This window comes from Limulus polyphemus, unplaced genomic scaffold (genome assembly GCF_000517525.1).
Source record: "Limulus polyphemus unplaced genomic scaffold, Limulus_polyphemus-2.1.2 Scaffold623, whole genome shotgun sequence".
NCBI lineage: Eukaryota > Metazoa > Arthropoda > Merostomata > Xiphosura > Limulidae > Limulus > Limulus polyphemus.
This window is the reverse complement of record NW_013666233.1, coordinates 413,296-434,853: the sequence shown is the minus strand read 5'-3', so window position 1 is coordinate 434,853 and position 21,558 is coordinate 413,296. Positions and strand designations below refer to the sequence as shown.

Genomic DNA, 21,558 nt, shown 5'->3' with positions numbered 1-21,558 from the left:
GCCAAAATACTATAATTAACACTAAGCATAATTGGAATTTCTAGGCCTTATAAACACATTCCTGTCGTGGAAGGCTTTCGTCCCGCTTTCAAGATTGGCCTATATGACATATCTTTCCCATCTCTGTTTGCTATGGTTGTATGTTGGAAACATCCGAGAACGGGTCTATGCTGGTCATCTAACAACCGTAAGTATAAACTAAACTCATTTTAGTTTCAGTACAAGTACAAGTGTTTATTTGATTACTTGGGCTGAGCATGGCCCCGTGTTGGACTGTGGATCCGAAGTTTTGTAATTACTTACCAGTATCCCCCCCCCCCCAATATGCATTACAGTTTGGCGGCCATGACTGCATTATAAGAGAGGTGATCAAATTCCCCTATTCGGTCTGAGAAGAGTAGCCTAAAAGTTAGCGATCAATGGTATTAACTGGCTTCCTTCCCTTTAGTCTATCACTTGAAAATTAGGGATGGTTAGCACACATAACCTTGAAATACTTTCACCCAAAATAAAAAACAAAAACAAACAATCTGATCGCTTCAAACACTATATGATAATGATGAGAAGAACAGATATATTTAATAATTAGCCAGACCGAGCATTTCATTGTAGATTTAATAATTTTCTAATAGTTTATGCTATTTCAAACGAAGGCATACTAGTCAATTGCCTATGGATTTCTGTGGAATAGGACTATTGAAATTTGTGCCGTGAAACCATCATCCTCGTAAACTAGAGGAATTATAGAAAGTCCACAGGGAGGAGTGCTGTGCTTTGGAAATGACAGTGTTACAATAAAGCCTTTTGCTATAAAATGTAAACTACATTGCAGGGTTATTGTCAAGATGCACACTTGTCAGATAGGGCATTACTGGATTTCTTAACATTGATGATAATGGCATAGTGAGGCATCAAAATCGTTTTAATATAACTTATTCAACCTTTTTAGCTAACAAACTAATAAAACACAGTATGCAATATGGAGAGTTTAGCAGTATAACAAATTGCTCATACTGATATTTATAAATATGTATGGTGTAAGATAAGGAGATAGCATTGAAGTAAATAATGCTTTACACAGGCAGTTACATAAGCATTACCATAATTTATATTCCAATGGGAAATCACTTCTAAAATGAACAAAGTAAGCCATGAATCAGTAGTACTCCAATACATAGTCAATAATAAGGCTTATATTAGATTTTAGAAACACATTAATAAATAAAAGAGGTTCTGAAGATAAAATTATAACAACACCAACAACAGTGTTTGCAGCACTAGATTTAATATTCCATGACCATCAATATGCCGTCGAAGATCATACCTGGAACACCAATGAATTATGCCAAAAAAGTGTTTTTGAACATGTTCTTTCATTGGGCGGGTTCTTTTGAATTATTTGATGAAAATAATATAAAGCCCAGTTCACATAATGATAAATTTGTTTATTTCTTTCTTAATGTTCGCTACAGACTACTATCACTTGTACACAGTTGTAGACCTAAGTTCACAAATAATGTTTTCACCTTCAATAGAAATTTACTCGTTAATGGTGCTACAACTAATGTACAAATGAACTTGCTTGTACATTATCATGGTTAATCGATTGAGTAACTGAATATACGTGATATCTAACACTGATCTTAATACTTCACTAACTTCTCAACCACTGAATGAACTGAAAACGAATTACTTCATTGAATGATTCATAAAAAAACAAACTATATGCTCACTCGTATTTATATCTCTATTGCTCTCGATATTTCACAAAGTCTCTCGATCATTATATCATCCTTATAGCAAACAGACAAATTACAGCATTGAAAATATAGCTTACAATATTCTCCCCTTTTTGGATTATGTGTCCTTTGAACAATTCTAATACAAAAATAAAACTCTAAACTATGCTGACCAAATCTTTTTGGTGGCTTTCTCTTTTTCTCTTCTGAGACCCATGGGATATAGGTGAGATGGTTTCTTATCCGTAGTCACCATCAGTTGTCCTATCACTGGGAGTAGTTGTTCCAAGTTAGATGATCCAGTGATTCCACTCGTGGCTCCACTCCTGATGATCCTTTGTAAGTGGTCTCAACAGGCACCCTGAGCTCTTTGGCATACTGACTATTTGCTTGCAGATTCTTCTCTACAGTAGTCCCGTTCGCCATTCTCTCACCAATGTACTTCTAAAGATGATGATGAATGACCTTTGGCTTGGATCCTTCCATATTCTGTAAACTACAACATTGGTTCTTTTCAATATAACTTAGTCCTTTTCAAACCCCAACTTAATTCTGGAGTTTGTTTGCTCTTGTAGCAAGAACTGTTTAACCATACCAAGGCACCTCATTAGTATCCTTTTATCAGCATTAGTATCATAACGACCTTTAATTTTAACACAAGTTAGTTGAATTCTTTCCTGGGTAAGGTTATGTATCATATCTTTATTCTGCACATCCCGGATAACTCTTCCAATCACCAATTCTAATATGCCTCATTCACTACATGTATAATTATTGATAATAATTCGAGGTATAAGTATTCCACTTCTTGGTGGTGCAATGGCCTCCTTTCTTCTCGTCACTGGGAGTTCAACCTCTAAAGCAAAGCAATAATTGTCATTTAGTGCACAGATATTTCCTGGTCATAGACTGTGAAGTTATTTGAAGCTAATTTAACCTCACATCTATGTCTCCACATGAAGTTAGTTCCCAATATGCACTCTTCCATCAATAAACTTGTGGACTCAAGGAAAATTTTCCTCAAATAATAATTCTTTTATCTCATTTGGGGTAGGTGAATTATGCCCAGCTGAGCTTCACCCCAGAAATTCAGCTAGTTCATGTCTCTTTTATTTCTGGTTAGTTCTTTGGTGTTCCTTTGATTTGGTTCGGCTCAAAGACATCCTTCAAGAATTTATTTAAAGCTGAATAACAGCTGTTGGTTCCTAAAAGGCTCGGCTTTAATTGCAATATTTTCCACAATTATAACATGTCCTTGTTTTTAGTAAACTCTGGCAGTAGTTCTTATTCCATACAGATTTTAATCTACAGTTACTTACAATTTGTCCTTTGAAGTTACACTTGGAAAATCTATTTTCATGTAGTCTACTCCCTTATTCTGTTTAAAAAACTACTTGATTAATTTTCTCAGTTCTTCAGGAAGGTGCCCGGCATGGCCAGGTGGATAAGGCGCTCGACTCGCAATCTGAGGGTTGCGGGTTCGAATCCACGTCCAAACATGCTCGCCCTTTCAGCCGTGTGGGCGTTATAATGTTGTGGTCAATCCCACTATTCGTTGGTAAAAGAGTAGCCCAAGAGTTGGCGGTGGGTGGTGATGACTAGCTGCCTTCACTCTAGTCTTACACTGCTAAATTAGGGACGGCTAGCGAAGATATCCCTCGTGTAGCTTTGCACGAAATTCAAAAACAAACAAAACAAACAAACAATCTTCAGGAAGAGTTTATGTTTCAATATTACGGGCTCTTATGATCCTGTAACTTTTATATTCGCCCTTATATACCTATAAAGTATGCCAATTATATATGGTTATTTTTCTTCTGACTGTAAGCTCACATACATTAGTAACAGTATAAAACATTTTACTCTGGCTGTATTCTGTTAGTGGTTAGGTTATTGGTTATGATGTCTGAAAAGAAAAGTGCAAGTTTGACGACTAGATAGTAACACATTATGGAACCACAACTACAGAAACTTCAGAAGGTTTCAGAAGTAATTTATGAGTAAGGTAGAGGCATTCTGTTGTAAGCTACTGGAGTATGTGACAGTATGTAATGGTGATATTAATAAATTTATATATACGTGTGGTCTTACATGTTTATGTGAACACTACATAAAGTCATTCATTAGTATAGTATAGCACAAAAACTAGTATTAGACTTGTAATTGAAAGAATGACCATGAGAAGATAAAATATTATTTAATCCAAGTCAGCCCATGTGTTGACACTAGGTTGCAGTCTCGGCCACTATTCGTCCATGCTACCAGTCAGTAGGGAGGGAAGTAAGGCCAAGTTAAATTGTAAGCTATGTAGTCTGTTTCCCAGCAGGGATGATAGAGTTCATCACAGCTAAAAGTATTGATTAATTGGAGATCCAATGAAACCTGGGGATCAGAAAGTTCACAGGAATTCTGAATGCATCTTCTACAAACAATTTGTGGTACGAATATATGTGAAGCCCATAGACATTTTGTTTGACCAATGCATAAAGTTATGGTCCCATCTCTGTGGGATTTTAGAGCAAGTTTTCATAACCAAGCAGTTTTCACCCTTTTCAACCTATGCATCAAAATGAACTTTTAACGGTATACAGTCAGTCTATGAAGACGAAAAGATAATTAATTTACATTTAATTCATATTTTTCAACTTTCCATTTTACCCTAGATTGTTTATTTCACTACAGTTAGTGTTGTGATATAGAAAATGACGAATAAAAGTAAAAAATACTTTTCTATTAATTTAGGAAGTTATGTAATATGTATTATGAATTCACCTTGCACCCAGACTACTCACAGTTGGAGTCAGCCTGATTTAGTAAATTCACAGATACATTTTAATGAAATTATTTATTTCAAAATTATGATTATTTTTGTGCATAAAATACTTGTAACGATGACTAAAAGCCTAGCAAAATTTGGAATTACAGTAAAAATTGCTGAGTCTATTTTCTTACAAACTGGGTTGGTGCAAGCAACATTGTTAATAAACATTGCTTTCATGTTGTATTACACATCGTGTCAGGCTTTTTTCATTCTTTGCTGAAACTCAGTTAGGTTATTTAAATTTAGTATTACTTCGTAATTTATGTCGCAATTCTCTCGTTATAAAGTGTAATTATCTAATACTCTTCGTAGAAATCAGTCTAACCTAAGAATACCAAAATTTCATAAAATTATGTCTCACAACGTGTTTGTATGCCCTGCTTTCCTTTCTAAAACATTATATTTTGGATCTTAGTGAATAACTTGTTTGTTGGAAAACTGTTTATTGCTATATTTTTTGATTTTGTAATAATGACATTCAATATATTCAACATTTTACTTACTCCTTTTAACACACTGTATATATAATTTTCAATTTTCATAATGTAAATCAGAAAAGGCCTTTCCATGACATGTCTGATCTGTTAAAACGTTTATTCATTTAAGTCTCTCTGCACAATAAAAATATCATTAAGAAGATTGCATATGGTATTTACTCATGTTGGATTATTTGATATAATGACTTTTTGCAATTCTGTTTTGCATAACATCACTAGTTCTGTAATTCATTTGTTTTCGTCATGTTTTTTTTTTATTAATATTTACAGATGTGCACGTTTCTGGGTTGTCTTGTATTTTCTTTCGTGTTCTCTTTCATATGCGCTCTGGGAGTTGAAGCCCCATTCAGAAATCTTGAAAAAATGATTGTTTCCAGTGTTTTTCAAAGAGAAGAAAACAATGTTCTAAAAGAAAAGAAAAATGATCCAAACAACTTTGAAATCGTCCCATGAAACCTTTCCTCCTTCAGATACAGATTAATAGGACGTGCGTTCGAGCGATTCAGTGTACTCCATTGATTCGTCTCAACAAAAAAATTTCACGACTGTCTTAAAAAGAAGAATTAAGTTTTCAGTAATTTCCAGTATGCTTTATAAAATGTTTATTAACTACTATAGAGTTTTGCTGGAGTTTGTAAATTTAAAATAGGTTCATTAAGTAAAAGAAGGTAACTTTCAAAAACACATACCTTCAAGGATTATTTGTAAAACTGATATCCTAAACCAGAGAAACCTTGTACTTCTAGATCTTTTGAATGACTAATATGCTTACCTACGTTAAAGGAACGTGTATGTTAATATTTTTCAATGGTATTTGCAGCATCTGTTATGCCAGTAATGATATAGTTCTCACAAAGGTCTTGGAGATAAGGAACCCAAATTTACAGCTTCGACTTGGACGTTCTTTTACATTCGTGTCTGTTATTTATTTTCGTACTGTCTAAAAACCTCCAACAGTAAATATCGAAAGAGAAACTAGCTCTTTTATGTTGATTTTATGCAACATTATAAAAATGAAAAATAATTAGTTTACAAAAGAGTAATTATATGCCACATTAATCCTACATATTTTGTTCCATATCTATAAAAAAAGAACATTAAACGTTACTAAAATTACCTAACAAATCGTTAAGTAATTTTTTAAAGGATTAAACAAGATTTAGTAACTATAATTTAAGTTATACATTTCTGGAAAATCATTTTAAAGAGATTCATCGTGTTATAAATATATGATTGAAGCATATTTAGCTTAACTTAATCACGATCTATTTTATCGCTTTTACGTTACTATGTTTAATAAAATTCTTGTTAATGTTTATAATATGTTTATAATGTTTATTATTTATAAGCATCTAAATAAAAAACTAACATTTTATCAAAATTAATGTGAATCATATCTTATAGTCACAAACATTGGCTCTGCTTGTGGCCTATTGGTAAATATGAAGCTTTAAAACGCTAAAACTCTGGTTCAATACTTGTGGTGGACACAGCACAGATAGCCGTGCACTTGACAACAAACAAAATATACAAGGAAGGGCTCTAAATTTAAAATGTTATCTCTTACCACAGTTGCTCACGGATATTAAAACTGTTCCCTGTTATAACATTTATAATTTTAAAATGCCAGCCCCTTACCATAATATAGAAACTTATACTCGTATTTAAGTAACTGATAACTTACTTCGACAACTCCATATTTAATTTGAATACCATGCTATGTGATTGATTTCAAACTGCACATAATTCATTTGTACGATTGCCAATTTTGTTCACAAGCTTGACTATCTTAGTTTTAATTGTGTTACTTTCTAAACGTTTAAGCAATAAAGTTTTACTTTCAGTTACTTATTTGAATGTATCAAAATATAACTGACCTTTATTGCATTCAATGTATGAATCTCTAAATATGAAAAAATGCTTCTTTAAGAACTAGAACAAGTATTTAAATTACGATTTCGCAACATTTTAGAGAAAATGGGCAAAAAAGCAGAAAACATCTTTGTGTAAAAAAACTTTACAATTATCCTATTTAGTATAACAAAATAAACATAAACAGGTTGACGATTATTACATCAAATAAACTTATAATCACATAAAAAGTTAAATAATGTACACTTGAGCAAACAACTAAAAAAGTGAACGAAGAGTATTTCGAAAAGTAAATAACATTAATATTCAAATGCAAAAACAATACTTTGGTAGTATATATATATATATGCCATTAAGTATTTTCTGTTATCCATTCTGTACGACTTATTTTTCGAGGTTATGAAAGTTTGAGTAAATGATATTATTCATACTAACAATTTCGACTTCCAAAATAATGCAATGAATATTGTAATTTACGTTAATAATGAGGTTCATAACACAAATTTAACAAATACTTACAATATATAAGCTTTAAAACAGCTTAATTATTTTTAGCAGATATGTGAATTACGTTTTAAATTTGAAAAAGATCAATCTTTATCATTCCATAACCATGTGAGTGGTAGTTGTTTTTAAACTAAGAACTAAAATAGCAAAGTTACATACAATAATTGAAAATGTTGCAAATAAAAATGATTTAATTTTGTATTTGAATTCAATGAAATGAACCAGGGTCATAATCAAACTTATCAAAAATAAGAATCGTTTTTCATTATCTTACTACATCGATATACAGGAAACTTATTCACACCAACATATATTTACATTTTAATAGTTATCCCAACAGCTTCATTCAATCCAATAGAAAAAAACACGAAAACTCTGCACCACAAAATTTCAAGAAAAAGTTCTAATACCGTCACTGATTTATTTTACTGTTTATTCTAAAATTAAGTTACAAACTCGAAAATATATGCAAGAAGGTTTAGCATCCAAGAATACTTCAGATCTGAGGTTTAGCATCCAAGAATACTTCAGATCTGATAAAACCTTAATAAACATGATTACTGAAATGGAAAAAAAAACGAAAAGTGAAAAAAAATAGATGAACATTGTATATAAAATGCTGTTCTAATGTGTTGAAACTTACATTGCAGAGACCAGCATAATACTAGAGCAATGAATAAAGGAAAATAAGATGCCATCCGATATCTTCATCCCGAGAATTCAGACAGAGCAGAACAACCATAACACTGGACATATTATCAATTGGAAACAATGATAAATACTCAACTCCTCACAAAACTGGAAAACCAAGAAACCTAATTAAGTATTTTCATCAAAACCCATCAACCGCCTTGAACCGCGATCAAAGCATGAATTTCAGTCCAATATGAACAGAATAAGCTCGAGCTTCAGTTAAGAACTGATGACATAACGCCTCCTACCCCAGACTCAGAAATACCTACTCCAGTCGCGTTCCTCCATGTTTCAATCCTTTTCCACACACCGCAGAACCAGTGATGTTCATTTATCATTTTGGAAAGGTGCTTTAAGTCACTGCCAATTTTATTTTCATTTCTTAAACCTTCTGAGACTTTTACACCCCACGTCACTTTTATAATGATAATAAAAGGATTAAATATATATAAAATACAACTGATAAAATTAAAATTTACCTTCTTTAAATATCTAACAATAACTAAAACTCAAAAATCCATAAACATAAAGTTTTATATGCAAATTAAACATATGAATTAATAAAATCCATTAGATAAAATAGTTAAAATTCGGTTTACATAACAGTATAAACTAAAAGGAAATCAAACGTGTTTACCTTTTTAAATTCTGTATTAATTTTCACTTCATTTATTAGATATGAAGTTAGTGGGGTCTTTTTGAAATATTTTCTTTCTAGAGGAAAAAGGTTAAGTTAATCTATCAATTTAAATTATTTCATGGACTTTAAAAAGGTTAATTGTGTTGCACTCTTGGTTTCACTAAGAGCCAAAGCTCTTATACTGCCAACCACAAAAAGTAATTGTTGAGCATTTCATTCATGGTTAGAGCCATTCAACAATAACATACGTAAATATACATTTCTATTCTTTAAGTTATGTAATATTTTAATGAAAGTTAATTCAGAAAGTTTACTGCTAATCTTAAAAACGAATTTTGTACAACTTAAACAAAATTTAAGGTATATCTGAACAAGTTGAACTATGTAGCACACACAGAGATAGTTATTACAATATATATGTATATATACATACTTATAAAAGGTGAATCAAAGTTAACCGTCATTCTAAGTTTTGTATTCGTTTTCAGTTTAAAATTCTACCAGTGCTATTCGCATTTTTTATTATAATTTTCCTAAGCATATTTAATTTGACGCAACATTTTTTAAAACTAATAAACGTGCATATTATTTCCAATTTAATTTTTCATTATAAATAATACAAAGATATTTGAGAATTTAACTGAACTTAAATGTATATCACAAAATTCTGTTTTACAATTCTATATCACTTATTAGATGTTTAGGCATTAAATTTTTACATGGAGAAATAAGTTTAATTTTCTGAGATTAATGACTTCTTTACAATTTAGTTTATAGTTCAACACTTATGAAGGCTAAATGAAAATTTTGAGAATTTATTGAAATGCGGAGAGAAAACATCCAGTGTGCTGGGTAATGAGCACACGGATCTTTAAACATTTGACATTTATATGTAAAAAGACAAGGTATTTGCGAACAAAATGAATAAAAGTGAGCTCCTTGTGGTACACCAACTTTTGATTATGTTTGTTTGTCTCTTAGCTAAAGCGCAAAGCTACATAGGGGGCTATTTATGGATAACGATTACCAATTTGTTATCGTTATGAGCTCGGCATTACTGCTGAACCAACGGAGAACATTAGTTTTTGATTATATGATTATATTGGGCATTATTGATTTTGATTACGAGTATTATTAACTTAAAGAGAACTTACAAAAAATACTTCGTTTTCATTATTAGTTTTAGTAAAATAATCTATCTTTCTTGTGTTTGAATCCTCTAGTAAAAGAATATCCTCTATACTTGATGATTTGTCAACGTTTCAGTACATCTCTGATATTTTTCTTGTTTTTTAATCCTTTAATAAAAGAATATCTTTTATACTTGATGATTTGTCAACGTTTCAGTACATCTCTGATATTTTTCTTGTTTTTTAATCCTTTAATAAAAGAATATTTTCCATACTTGATGATTTGTCAACGTATCAGTACATCTCTGATATCTTTCTTGTTTTTTAATCCTCTAATAAAAGAATATATTCCATACTTGATGATTTGTCAACGTATCAGTACATCTCTGATATTTTTCGTGTTTTTTAATCCTCTAATAAAAGAATATTTTCCATACTTGATGATTTGTCAACGTATCAGTACATCTCTGATATTTTTCTTGTTTTTTAATCCTCTAATAAAAGAATATTTTCCATACTTGATGATTTGTCAACGTATCAGTACATCTCTGATATTTTTCTTGTTTTTAATCCTCTAATAAAAGAAAATTTTCCATACTTGATGATTTGTCAACGTATCAGTACATCTCTGGTACAGCTTGCAGATTTATTGTTCTGTTGAAAATTAGTCCCACATTCAGAGATTTATCCACCCTAATATTGCACACAGTTAGATTCCTGATGGTCAAAACTTGTACTGATCTTATCAATAGACTGGCGTGAAAGCATGTACTAAAACCAAACTAATCTAACTCTAACATTAATGATAATTCTGCAATTGAACTTACAATTAACTCACAGTTACTTTAATGCGATTAAAACTGGAAACTAAAGCTATAACTGACACACAGCGGTATTGTACTAAACCTATAAATGAACACATGGTAACACTGTAAGTAGGAAAATAAGTATAAACTAATTCTATACCAGAAGTTACATATGATATAGAGTTGGTAACTGTACAGTGTAGTTTTAACTAAGCATATGGCACACCGTAGACATACCTATAACTTAGCAATTGGTAACGGTGTAATTAAACCTATATCTAATAATGTGGTAAATTTGTACTTGTTAATTAATAGAACTAATAAAAATAAATCCTCGCAACTACTAGATATTTTGATTAAATAATAATGTTTTATACACTAGAAAAATATTAGATTAGGTCAAAACACAGACTCTTCCTCCTGTAATAATGGAGTCATACTACAGCACCTTTCAATGTGCAGTACATGCAATAGCGTGACACCATTCCTATTTCTGAACTATTCGTTCTGTGTATCTTACTTACTCTGTTTTAATATTATAATTTTAATTTTTTAACAACAAGTACCCAATGTAAGTAAGATGATTTAATACTATTACTTCTAATACTATTATACATTCAAGGAGTGTAGCATAGATTAGATTCTTCTAATAATTAATCAATAGATTAAGTAGCAACTGCTCTTCGACTTTAGAAAGACAGGAAAAATTAACCAAGTCAAAATTCCTGTGTTCCTAAGACTAGGCTATAATGCATATTAAATACGTATAATATATTTTATGAATAAAAAATGTATGAAATATTGTATGCTATATCTTATATTTTACATGTTATAATAGTATAATAATAATAATCAAAACATCTCTGTTATACATAAATATTTGAATTTTACAATTTTTTTTACGTCTATGTTACACTAACTATCATTTAAGGAAACCAAAAATATAAAAAGTGAAAATATATATATTTGGATTTTTCAGTTGACGTTTTAGGCCTAGCTGTATTTACAGCAGTAATAAGTCTAGAGACGTTTGATTGCAAGAGTTCTTTAGTAAGATTTTTTGAATGAGGTGCCAAGTTAGATACGGATAAAAACTGAATTTCGGATTCCTATTCGATCTGTGAAAAGTCACTGCATATGCAAAATATAAATAATAAAAAAGCTTATTTACACATCACTGGTTTGAAATATGTAATGGATTAATTGAAATTATTCTGTTAAAAAAGCTCCTACTATCTGTGCGATTTGAATTTAACTTCATTTTTATGTACTTTATTTGTTTTATTTCTAAACGTTTTTGTTAAATTGTAAAACCTTTACGATTCGATATTTTATATTGTTTATGTAGGTTTCATGACTTTTTGTTTCTAAATATGTAATTCATTTGCTCATTTAGTTTTATTCGAAGAAGTAAAATCTGTTTGAACCCTTTTCTTCAACCATGTTAATGATTAAACTAAGAAAAGGAACGAAGAGTAAAAACTGGACTACTTTATTTCACACACACGCACAAATACATCGAAAGTAGATGAAATAGAAAAATGATTACAAAAACCTGATGTGAACGTAATATTGTTTTTCTAGCATACATACAAGGTTTTTTTTCAGCATTTTGTTTTACCAGATATTAAGAGTATGAAATATCTTTAAGCAACATAACATACATTAAAAAAGAATATTAAAACTGCCCATACAAACAACGACAAGAAATTAATGGTCAGTAATTTATTATAAAACTACCTTATTTGGTTTGATTATCAAATATCAACAATAACAAAGTATGCAACACAAGCTGATACCTCATAGTTACTGGGGTTACATTTAATGATCAAATTTAACACAATAATCTTATACACAGTCATCAGTCTTTTTAGTCAATCAAAACTTTGGATGTACATGATCGCTATGAGAACTTCAAACAGCTCTCAAGAACCCAGTTAGAAACAATACACTTAAGTTAACCTTGTAAAACACTATTTTAATAGGCTGAATCTAAAACAGTTCAAGTTTCTGTTTCAACTGAGTTTTTGGTGTATGGAGTCTTCACTTCCACGTTCCTTGCTGGCCTTCTGCAAAGAAACATCATAATCATTACCCACTGAACGGAACAATTACCCATCTGCTTCTAAACCTCACAGTCAGCTAGCTACAAACACCATGCCCTGCTTTTAACTGAAAACTAATCCATTTATATGATTTCAAGCAATTCAGGTCTTGCTTTGATCGTAAAGAGAAGTAGTAGTTTTAATAAGTTTCTATACAAAGTAGAACTATGAAGCCAAATTGTAATATAGCGAATGAAACCGATTATTTCAGTAGAATCGTATATTATACTAGGTTAAGTAAAATAGTCAACAGAAAAAAATCTAGTTGATAATAACTATTTTACAATTATTATCTAAGACTTATCATTCCAAAACAAAAAGTGTGATAGCATTATATAAAATAATGATAATAATGTAAAACACTCCATAAAAATAAGCCTACCTCTTCAGAATTTCACAAACTACAAATATACTGATAGAAATATAAGTTATTAACCATGATTACATTTCCCCTGTATTCTCAATAAAGTTTTTTAACTTAGTCAATTGCAAGACACCATGATATCACTAATTCCTTAAAGATACACGTTATACAACCGTTTTAAGGGTAGTAGTGAACATATATAGAAATACTTCCATAAAATTTGTTTAAGAATACTTGAAAAACACATCAATTTCTCAATACAATATTGCACATTCATCTATAAAGTAACTTGAATATGCTATAATAATTCTAACTAAGCAAATGTTAAGTTTTAGAATGAGATTTTAAAAATATATCATTGGAATCTGGTGTACAGTACATGGAGAGCTATGGAATAGAAAAACATCAGTTTATAATACTTTTATATAATAAGCAGATACTACATTATGTGCTTCAGTAACTTAGAAAACTAGAGAAGGAAGCAGAATGTCTATTTATCATGAAAAATAATTGAATTTAAAGGCTTTATACAGCTGGCACAGTCTTCTAACCTATCCAGCATCCGCTATGTAATGCGAACCATATTGCCTGAGGTTTAAACAAACCACTACAATAGACTACTATTTGCCAAGTCTCTTCTGCTTAATACAAATCGGACTGCCTTTGGTAACGAATGAAGCAAACCACTGTAACAGGCTACTATTTAACCAGAGCATTTCAGAGCAATGCTAATTGTATAATTGAAGTAATGATTGAAACAAACCACTAAAATATATCACTAACTTACCCACTTTCTCCTACATAACACGAATCAGGCTGCCTGAGGTGATGATTGAAATAAATAACTAAAAAACTGCTAATGTACCACTACATCAGACTACTAACGTACCACTACATCAGACTACTAACGTACCCACTGTCTCTTATGTATAATGTGAATCGGACTTCTTGCATTGTATGGGATGAATCAAACCAAAAACATACTACTAACTTAGGGTAAGTTAATAGTATGTTTTTGGTTTGATTCATCCCATACAATGCAAGAAGTCCGATTCGCATTATACAGGAGAGAGTGGGTAAGTTAGTAGTATGTTTTTGGTTTGATTCATCCCATACAATGCAAGAAGTCCGATTCGCATTATACAGGAGAGAGTGGGTAAGTTAGTAGTATGTTTTTGGTTTGATTCATCCCATACAACGCAAGAAGTCCGATTCGCATTATACAGGAGAGAGTGGGACTCTCTCCTGTATAATGCGAATCGGACTTCTTGCATTGTATGGGATGAATCAAACCAAAAACATACTACTAACTTACCCACTCTCTCTTGTATAATGTGAATCGGACTGCTTGCGGTGGCGAATGAAACAAACCACTACAAGGATCAGAATGAGCAAAATTGGTACGATGATCCCCACTGTTATACCAGCAATGCGGCGTTTGTACTCCTGATTACCTGAAAAAGACATATTATATTTTAATATGTGTACACATTCATATTGATATCAACAAATACACACAGTGTAAGGAAACATGGAATTTACTAACTACTTCTAAAAGCTTTCTTCAGTCCTCATGAGTATGGACTGATTTTGGTTTCAAACGTCATGTTCGTTAATAACATTAAGCATATAGCAAATAATTCAATAATATTATCGTGTATCATAACATTAGTCAGCCAGAACAACAAACAGACAGTTAAACAACCCATCAGCAGACAGATGATATGCTAGATAATCAGTAAACCAAACAAGCTAAGCAGCCAGATAGACAATTAGCCAGCCAACCAAACATCTAACTAGCGAGAAAGGCAGACAGCCAGCTAACCAACCAAATATCCAACTAGATAGAAAACTAAGTAGTTAAAAAAACAATCCAACAAATATCCTACTAATCAGTCAAGCAATTAGCCAGTAAAACAAGTAAACATTGAACTAATAGACAACGACAGATGGTTAGCTAGACAACCAGCCATACCTCCAACTAGCTAGACAACCAGATGGACAGCTACCCAGCCAACCAACCATATATCCAACTAGCTAGACAGCCACAGAGACAGTTAGTCAGCCGATCAGTCACACATTCATCTAAATAGATAATCAAACGGACAGTTAGCCAGCCAACCAAACAAACATCAGACCTGTTAGACAACCAAAGGGACAGTTAGCCAGCCAACCAAATAAACATCAAATTAGTTAGACAACCAGACAGCCAACAAACCAATCAAACACCCAACTACTGAGATAATAAATGGACAGTTATTGAGGCAACCAAACAAACATCAAACTTGTTAAATAACCAAACAGACAATTGATCAGCCAAACAAACATCGAACTAGTTAGACAGTTAGACGAAAAGCAAGCCAACTAAACATCCAACTACCTAGACAACCAGACGGACAGTTGGCCAGCCAACCAAACATCGAACTAGTTAGACAGTTAGACGAAAAGCGAGCCAACTAAACATCCAACTACCTAGACAACCAGACGGACAGTTGGCCAGCCAACCAAACATCTAAGTAGCCAGATAATCAGACAAATAGTCAGCCGGCCAACCGAACAAACATCCAACTAATTAGGTAGTCAGTTAGTCAGACAACAACCAAACATCCAACTAGTTAGATAGCTAGTCAGATAACCAACTAAATATTCAACTAGTTAGACAGTCAGCCAATCAAACAAACATCCAACCAGTTAGATAGTCAGTTAGCCAACCAAACAAACATCCAATTAGTTAGACAGTCAGTTAGCCAGGGCCCGGTATGGCCAGGTGGTTACGGCGCTCGACTCGCAATCTGAGGGTCGCGGGTTCGAATCCCCGTCACACCAAACATGCTCGCCCTTTCAGCCGTGGGGGCGTTCTAATGTGACGGTCAATTCCACTATTCGTTGGTAAAAGAGTAGCCCAAGAGTTGGCGGTGGGTGGTGATGACTAGCTGCCTTCCCTCTAGTCTTACACTGCTAAATTAGGGATGGCTAGCGCAGATAGCCCTTGTGTAGCTTTGCGCGAAATTCAAAACAAACAAACAGTTAGCCAGACAATGTAGATATGTTGTACTTAAGTTAAGTAAAATAACGGATGGTGTTGCACAAGTGTGAAGCAAAAAGAAGTAAATAAATTTTCACTGACATGAATGCTTAACATTTTGATTAATAATTAACATGCATAGAAAAGGAGCTTTAAAAATCACAAAACGTCATACATTTTTTCACCATGACCTAAACTCCATTTTCATGAAACATTCGACTTAACATCAAATATCAAATGATTTCGGGCATACCTCGGAGTGTGACCTCTATTGTATCATACCGATTGAAATATGAAACAAATAGTCTAAATCAGCAATTCCCAATTCCAGAGGGGCGTAAATAATGTCTTGGGGGGATTAGGGTAGAGTAAATAATGTAATAATCCAAAATTAAGCGTTTTGATATATTTTAATGAAAATAATAAGTAACTATTACAACATTTATGGTATTTTAATGTTTATCCGTATATTACATAACATCAATTAACTTACTCTCTCACTCATTTAAAAAAGGAGGGACCCTAACTGTATCTACACTGTATGAAATAATTAAACGATAAAAAACACTTCTATAAAGTAATATCAATCATACACACATATTCTCAATTCATTTTACTTAGATTAGGCGTCTGATGATCTGTGATGTGACCTGAAAGGCAAATTATTCGATATTTTTGCTAATGATAGTAATTGAGCATGTGGTAAAGTTACAGATATTTTAATAGGTTGTATGATCAAAATGAACAGTAGGGATAGCTTAACAGCCAAGTTACGTTCTTAAAACCAGTTTTGATAAGTTCAGGATCCAGAGTATCCTCAACCACTCGTCCGGAAGCCCTTTTTACAGAGTATCTTTAATGTCTGGAGTCACTTGTCGAGATGTGATATATATCTTCCTCGAGAATGTCATACACGTTTGATTAGAATGATGTCAGGTTAGCATGTAGGTTACGCCGTTCGATTAATCTCATCTTCAAAAGATGTGTTGAACATCACAGGTCATCATCTAACTTAAGGCTTAAGTTGGAGACAACTGAATCTGTACTGGGCAGTCCCCAAAGCCTGCAGCCAGGTAGTAGACGTGTACTTATTTAGCGAGAATATGAAACCATATCCAACCATATTTCCATACACTGAAGCATATGGCAGTGGTGGAAGAATAAAGTGGCAAGGAAAAATATTTGTGAACGTACTGACTTCTATATTCTGGAGAAGGGTATGATTAATGCCACACATTATGGAGACTACTGTTTAAGTACCAACAGTGGCTTATTCGTAAAAAGAATATTGCTATACACGGACGTGTTCTTGGCGCCTTAGCAGGTGAGATATTTTGTGTTTTGCTGTGAGGGGAATGGTGTCCACTTACGTTTGCCTGGTGGTTAGGGCGATCGACCCACAATCTGTGGGCCGCGGGATCGTACTCCGTTACTGAACATGTTCAACCTATTAAAGATAGGGGCGTTATGACGTGACAGTCAATCCCATTATTCATTGGTAAAGAGGTAAAAAAGTAGCCTAAGAGTTGGCGGTGAATGGCGTTAACTAGCTATCTTCCCTCTAGTCTACTATTCAAAAATAGGAGACAGGCAGCCATCGATTAGCTTCAGACTAAATTTAACAAACAAACAATTTATGTTTACAAACATCTGACACAGTTTCGAAATCTCCATTCTACGATTGTGCGAACTAAAATCGGCAGATAACAGTTATCTGCTCGTGTTGTGGATGGTGATCTGCCTTACCCAACTGTCCAGCCAACTGTACCATTGGTTTAGAAGTGGTTTCATGTTCTGCTAACGACACTTTGAGACATCTGTACCCAATTATCAACAGTCATGCTGTGATTGGTCGACTTTTATTTGTCTGATGATGACTCTTGAGATGAGTGAAACATCAAAATGCTTTATTTGAGGTTAGGTATTGTACATGAAGATCTTAGGACACTAAATTTTGTAATTTACTTCAACGTGGCGACTAAGACAAGACTATGTGAGGCTACTATATATATAGTACAAGCTCAATTACCAATCATTTCAATTTCAAATCGCACGCCTCATCATAAAATATCCCTTACATGACAATGAGCTGAGAAGGGGATACTGATTTTGCCTTGTTATCGTTATATCATTATAAATATTAACTATTCTTTAATTGTATTGTATAGTATAATTCAACACATTTCTACGACATTTATTTTGAATCTTACAAAGTTATGATTACTTTTTGGCACAAAATGAATCACATTTTGACGCAAATACAAGTTAGATAGAAACAGAAAGACAGGGAGGTAGATTTAAGAAAATGAAATTTAAACTATAAGTTTGAAATATACACGCAGACTGTATTAAACAATTCATAAACCTTGGAACCGTTAGTGGGATGAAAATAATAGTTTGCAAGAGAATAGCGTAAAATACGGGCAATACTACTTAATCGTATAGATTATAGAGCAGAGAATGTTATAGTTTCAAACAATTTAACAGATATTAAATATTGTACTTTGAACTCTGTAAAAAATATTAATTATAAACTTTTGTGCAAAATATTTGATAGTGCTAAAAACTTCGTACATTAATTATAAAGAATATTACTTTAAATTTAACATCATGGATATGATGCACCATTTATTCCTGAACTGTCCTAATGAACGATATGATAATTAATTAGAACGAATACTGTTATAACATAATAAGACTCGAATATTTAGTATATAATTATAAAATAGATAAACTATTAATTAGTTTAGTTTCAGTTCACTGTTAATTAAAACTAGTGTATTGTACAACAAACAACTGAATAAAGAGAGATGGTTTCTAGCGAAACTTAAATATAACTATTTAATTTCAGTACGAATCTTTGATGTGATTAATACACGCAAATAGAGAAATTAGAATTTGAAATCGACTCTAAATGATCCTGATTACTTAAATAGCTAGTCAGGAAGTTCCCACACACAACCACGTCATCATAGTGGCATAAGGTAATGAATTCCAACCCTAAAATGATCTCCCCCAATATTTTAAACCAGGAATTCAGATGTTTATAGGTAAAATAGTGACTCAATGTTATAAAGTCGAATGATAAAATGATCTCCCCCAATATTTTAAACCAGGAATTCAGATGTTTATAGGTAAAATAGTGACTCAATGTTATAAAGTCGAATGATAAAATGATCTCCCCCAATATTTTAAACCAGGAATTCAGATGTTTATAGGTAAAATAGTGACTCAATGTTATAAAGTCGAATGATAAAACATTCTCCCTTGCCAGTAAAAATAAATATTAAGATTATAGTGTAACCAATAACAAGGTCGTGTTATTATCGACTAGCAATGACTGTACGTCATAAGTCATGTCTTTAGCTAAAATACTCAAAGCTAACCTGACACCTTATGATAACACACTGGAAGAAACATGCATATATACTCTGACATTACGCGATAGTTTCTCAGGTGTCACAATTCACTTGACATAGGCTTTAAATCAATGCTAGCATTAGCTATATAGTTATAAGAAGAATATTGATATCTTATCTTACTGATACATTCCGGGTCGTCTCCCCAGGACCATAGGCCGTTGGACATACATTGTCGTACCTCGTAACCAACCAATCGGTATCCTTCATCACAGGAAAATCGAACTATACCTCCAGGCTTGTAGGTGTTATCTGTCTTCCTTCCGTTTATTGGTCTAGGAAGCGCAGGGCAACGAATGACTGCAAAATTAAATTTGAGTAATTCAACTACGAAACAAGTGATAGATTTAAAGCCCGATGGCGAACATTGCGAGAACAAGTAATATTAATTTTTTTTTACTAATTTTTCCAATTTTCTAAGTTCTGAGTTCATGATCTAGTCAAAAGACTTCTATCGTTAGATTAAATATAAAAACTTATACTCATTATAGTTAACGTGCGTCACACGAACGCCAGTAGCCTAAAACTTGCAGTTTTGATTTTGTTCACTCTGGAATATTTGAGTTACCAAAACATTTAGCTATAATAATAACAATAAGTTGACAACATTTTTTAAAGAAAAACCCTATAAAAGGAAGAATACCACTAGAATCAGTCTTCAGCTGGTACGCCATCGCTTCATGTTTCTTTGTCATCTTCGCGAAAACCTCGTTTCCTGTAACTTTATAGTCGTAAATACACGGTGCAGAGCTGGAGCATACCTGACAAAAAAATAACTCGTTATACTTATTTAACAACTAGAGGTCCTTTCTTAGAAGTTAAATTGTCTGGAAACTAGTATAGTAATTCTGTTAAGGAATTAATAAACAAAACTGTAAGATTTCTTGGTTCTTCTGCCAACTAGCTGTTACATCTTAAAACCCTAATACGAATAGTAGCAGGAATCAAAAAATATCCATAATATTATTTTCCTGATTTCTTGAATTTTTAAAACATTATTACGGAGAAAAACAATTTCAGCTTGTACTCTTAAACGGTCAAATCTATATCTATACGATATATTACTCAGACTTAGCTAAGAGTGATAAAATAATATGAAATAATAGCGTTTATGTGCTCACAAGCTGCGTATGACTCATCATAATAATATATTAGCATGGAAACTACCGTGGTAATGTTAACAGCATTTCTCTCAAAAACGTGTTTTTTTTCCTTAGAATGTTTTGGGGGTGAGGGTGGATAACCACAACCCTTGTAAGAGAACAATAGTTTTAATAAATGAGTCCTATTTTACGTTTTATAAAAGGTAGTCTTTCTCATTGAACAATAGTTTTATAAATATCAGGTAACCCATGTGATAATTTTGTACATAGCAAGCAACAACCATTGTTAATATACAATAGTTTTATAAATATCAAGAAACCCATGTGATAATTTTGTACATAGCAAGCAACAGCTATTGTTAATATACAATAGTTTTATAATCAAGAAATCCATGTGATAATTTTGTACATAGCAAGCAACTCACACATGTGAATTGCAATGATTAAGTATCAGCAAGACGATAAACTACAGACCTCCGAATAACGAGTAATTATATCTTCATAAACTACATTATTTAACGTAAGAAACGTTTATGAATTGTAGTTTGTAGTCCTAAGGTAACCCACGTGTAGAGTTCTCTATATATTCGTTCATAAACTAACGTTCTCTGAGTAAAAATGTTAGCATTTTAAAACAGCAGCTTCGAGTATTTCAAACCCACTTTGAGACTAATAATGGCTGGAGACGGCTTGAATGGGTAATGAAGAAAAACTTTAATATAAGTTTACATATAACGGCAAATGTACAACGTTTCGAGTACCTGATGATGACAAAACCTTGTCGAAACGTTGTACATTTGCCGTTATATGTAAACTTATATTAAAGTTTTTCTTCAT

At 32.4% G+C, this 21,558-nt stretch overlaps 2 protein-coding genes across 2 annotated transcripts in view; one reads left to right on the top strand and one right to left on the bottom strand.

Annotated features, from left to right (window-relative positions):
* Positions 1 to 6,116, top strand: part of LOC111085796 (nose resistant to fluoxetine protein 6-like) — a 32,961-nt gene extending 26,845 nt beyond the window's left edge. The window contains exons 14-15 of the mRNA XM_022386035.1: positions 45 to 187; positions 5,328 to 6,116. Of these exons, the coding sequence (XP_022241743.1) occupies positions 45 to 187; positions 5,328 to 5,510 (326 nt within the window). The 3' untranslated portion in view covers positions 5,511 to 6,116. The remainder of the gene's footprint in view (positions 1 to 44; positions 188 to 5,327) is intronic.
* A 6,065-nt stretch (positions 6,117 to 12,181) lies between these two features.
* LOC106459533 (protein mesh-like) overlaps positions 12,182 to 21,558 on the bottom strand; it is a 51,148-nt gene continuing 41,771 nt past the window's right edge. The window contains exons 18-21 of the mRNA XM_022386044.1: positions 20,262 to 20,379; positions 19,742 to 19,918; positions 14,490 to 14,628; positions 12,182 to 12,774 (exon numbers count right to left, since the gene is read on the bottom strand). Of these exons, the coding sequence (XP_022241752.1) occupies positions 12,708 to 12,774; positions 14,490 to 14,628; positions 19,742 to 19,918; positions 20,262 to 20,379 (501 nt within the window). The 3' untranslated portion in view covers positions 12,182 to 12,707. The remainder of the gene's footprint in view (positions 12,775 to 14,489; positions 14,629 to 19,741; positions 19,919 to 20,261; positions 20,380 to 21,558) is intronic.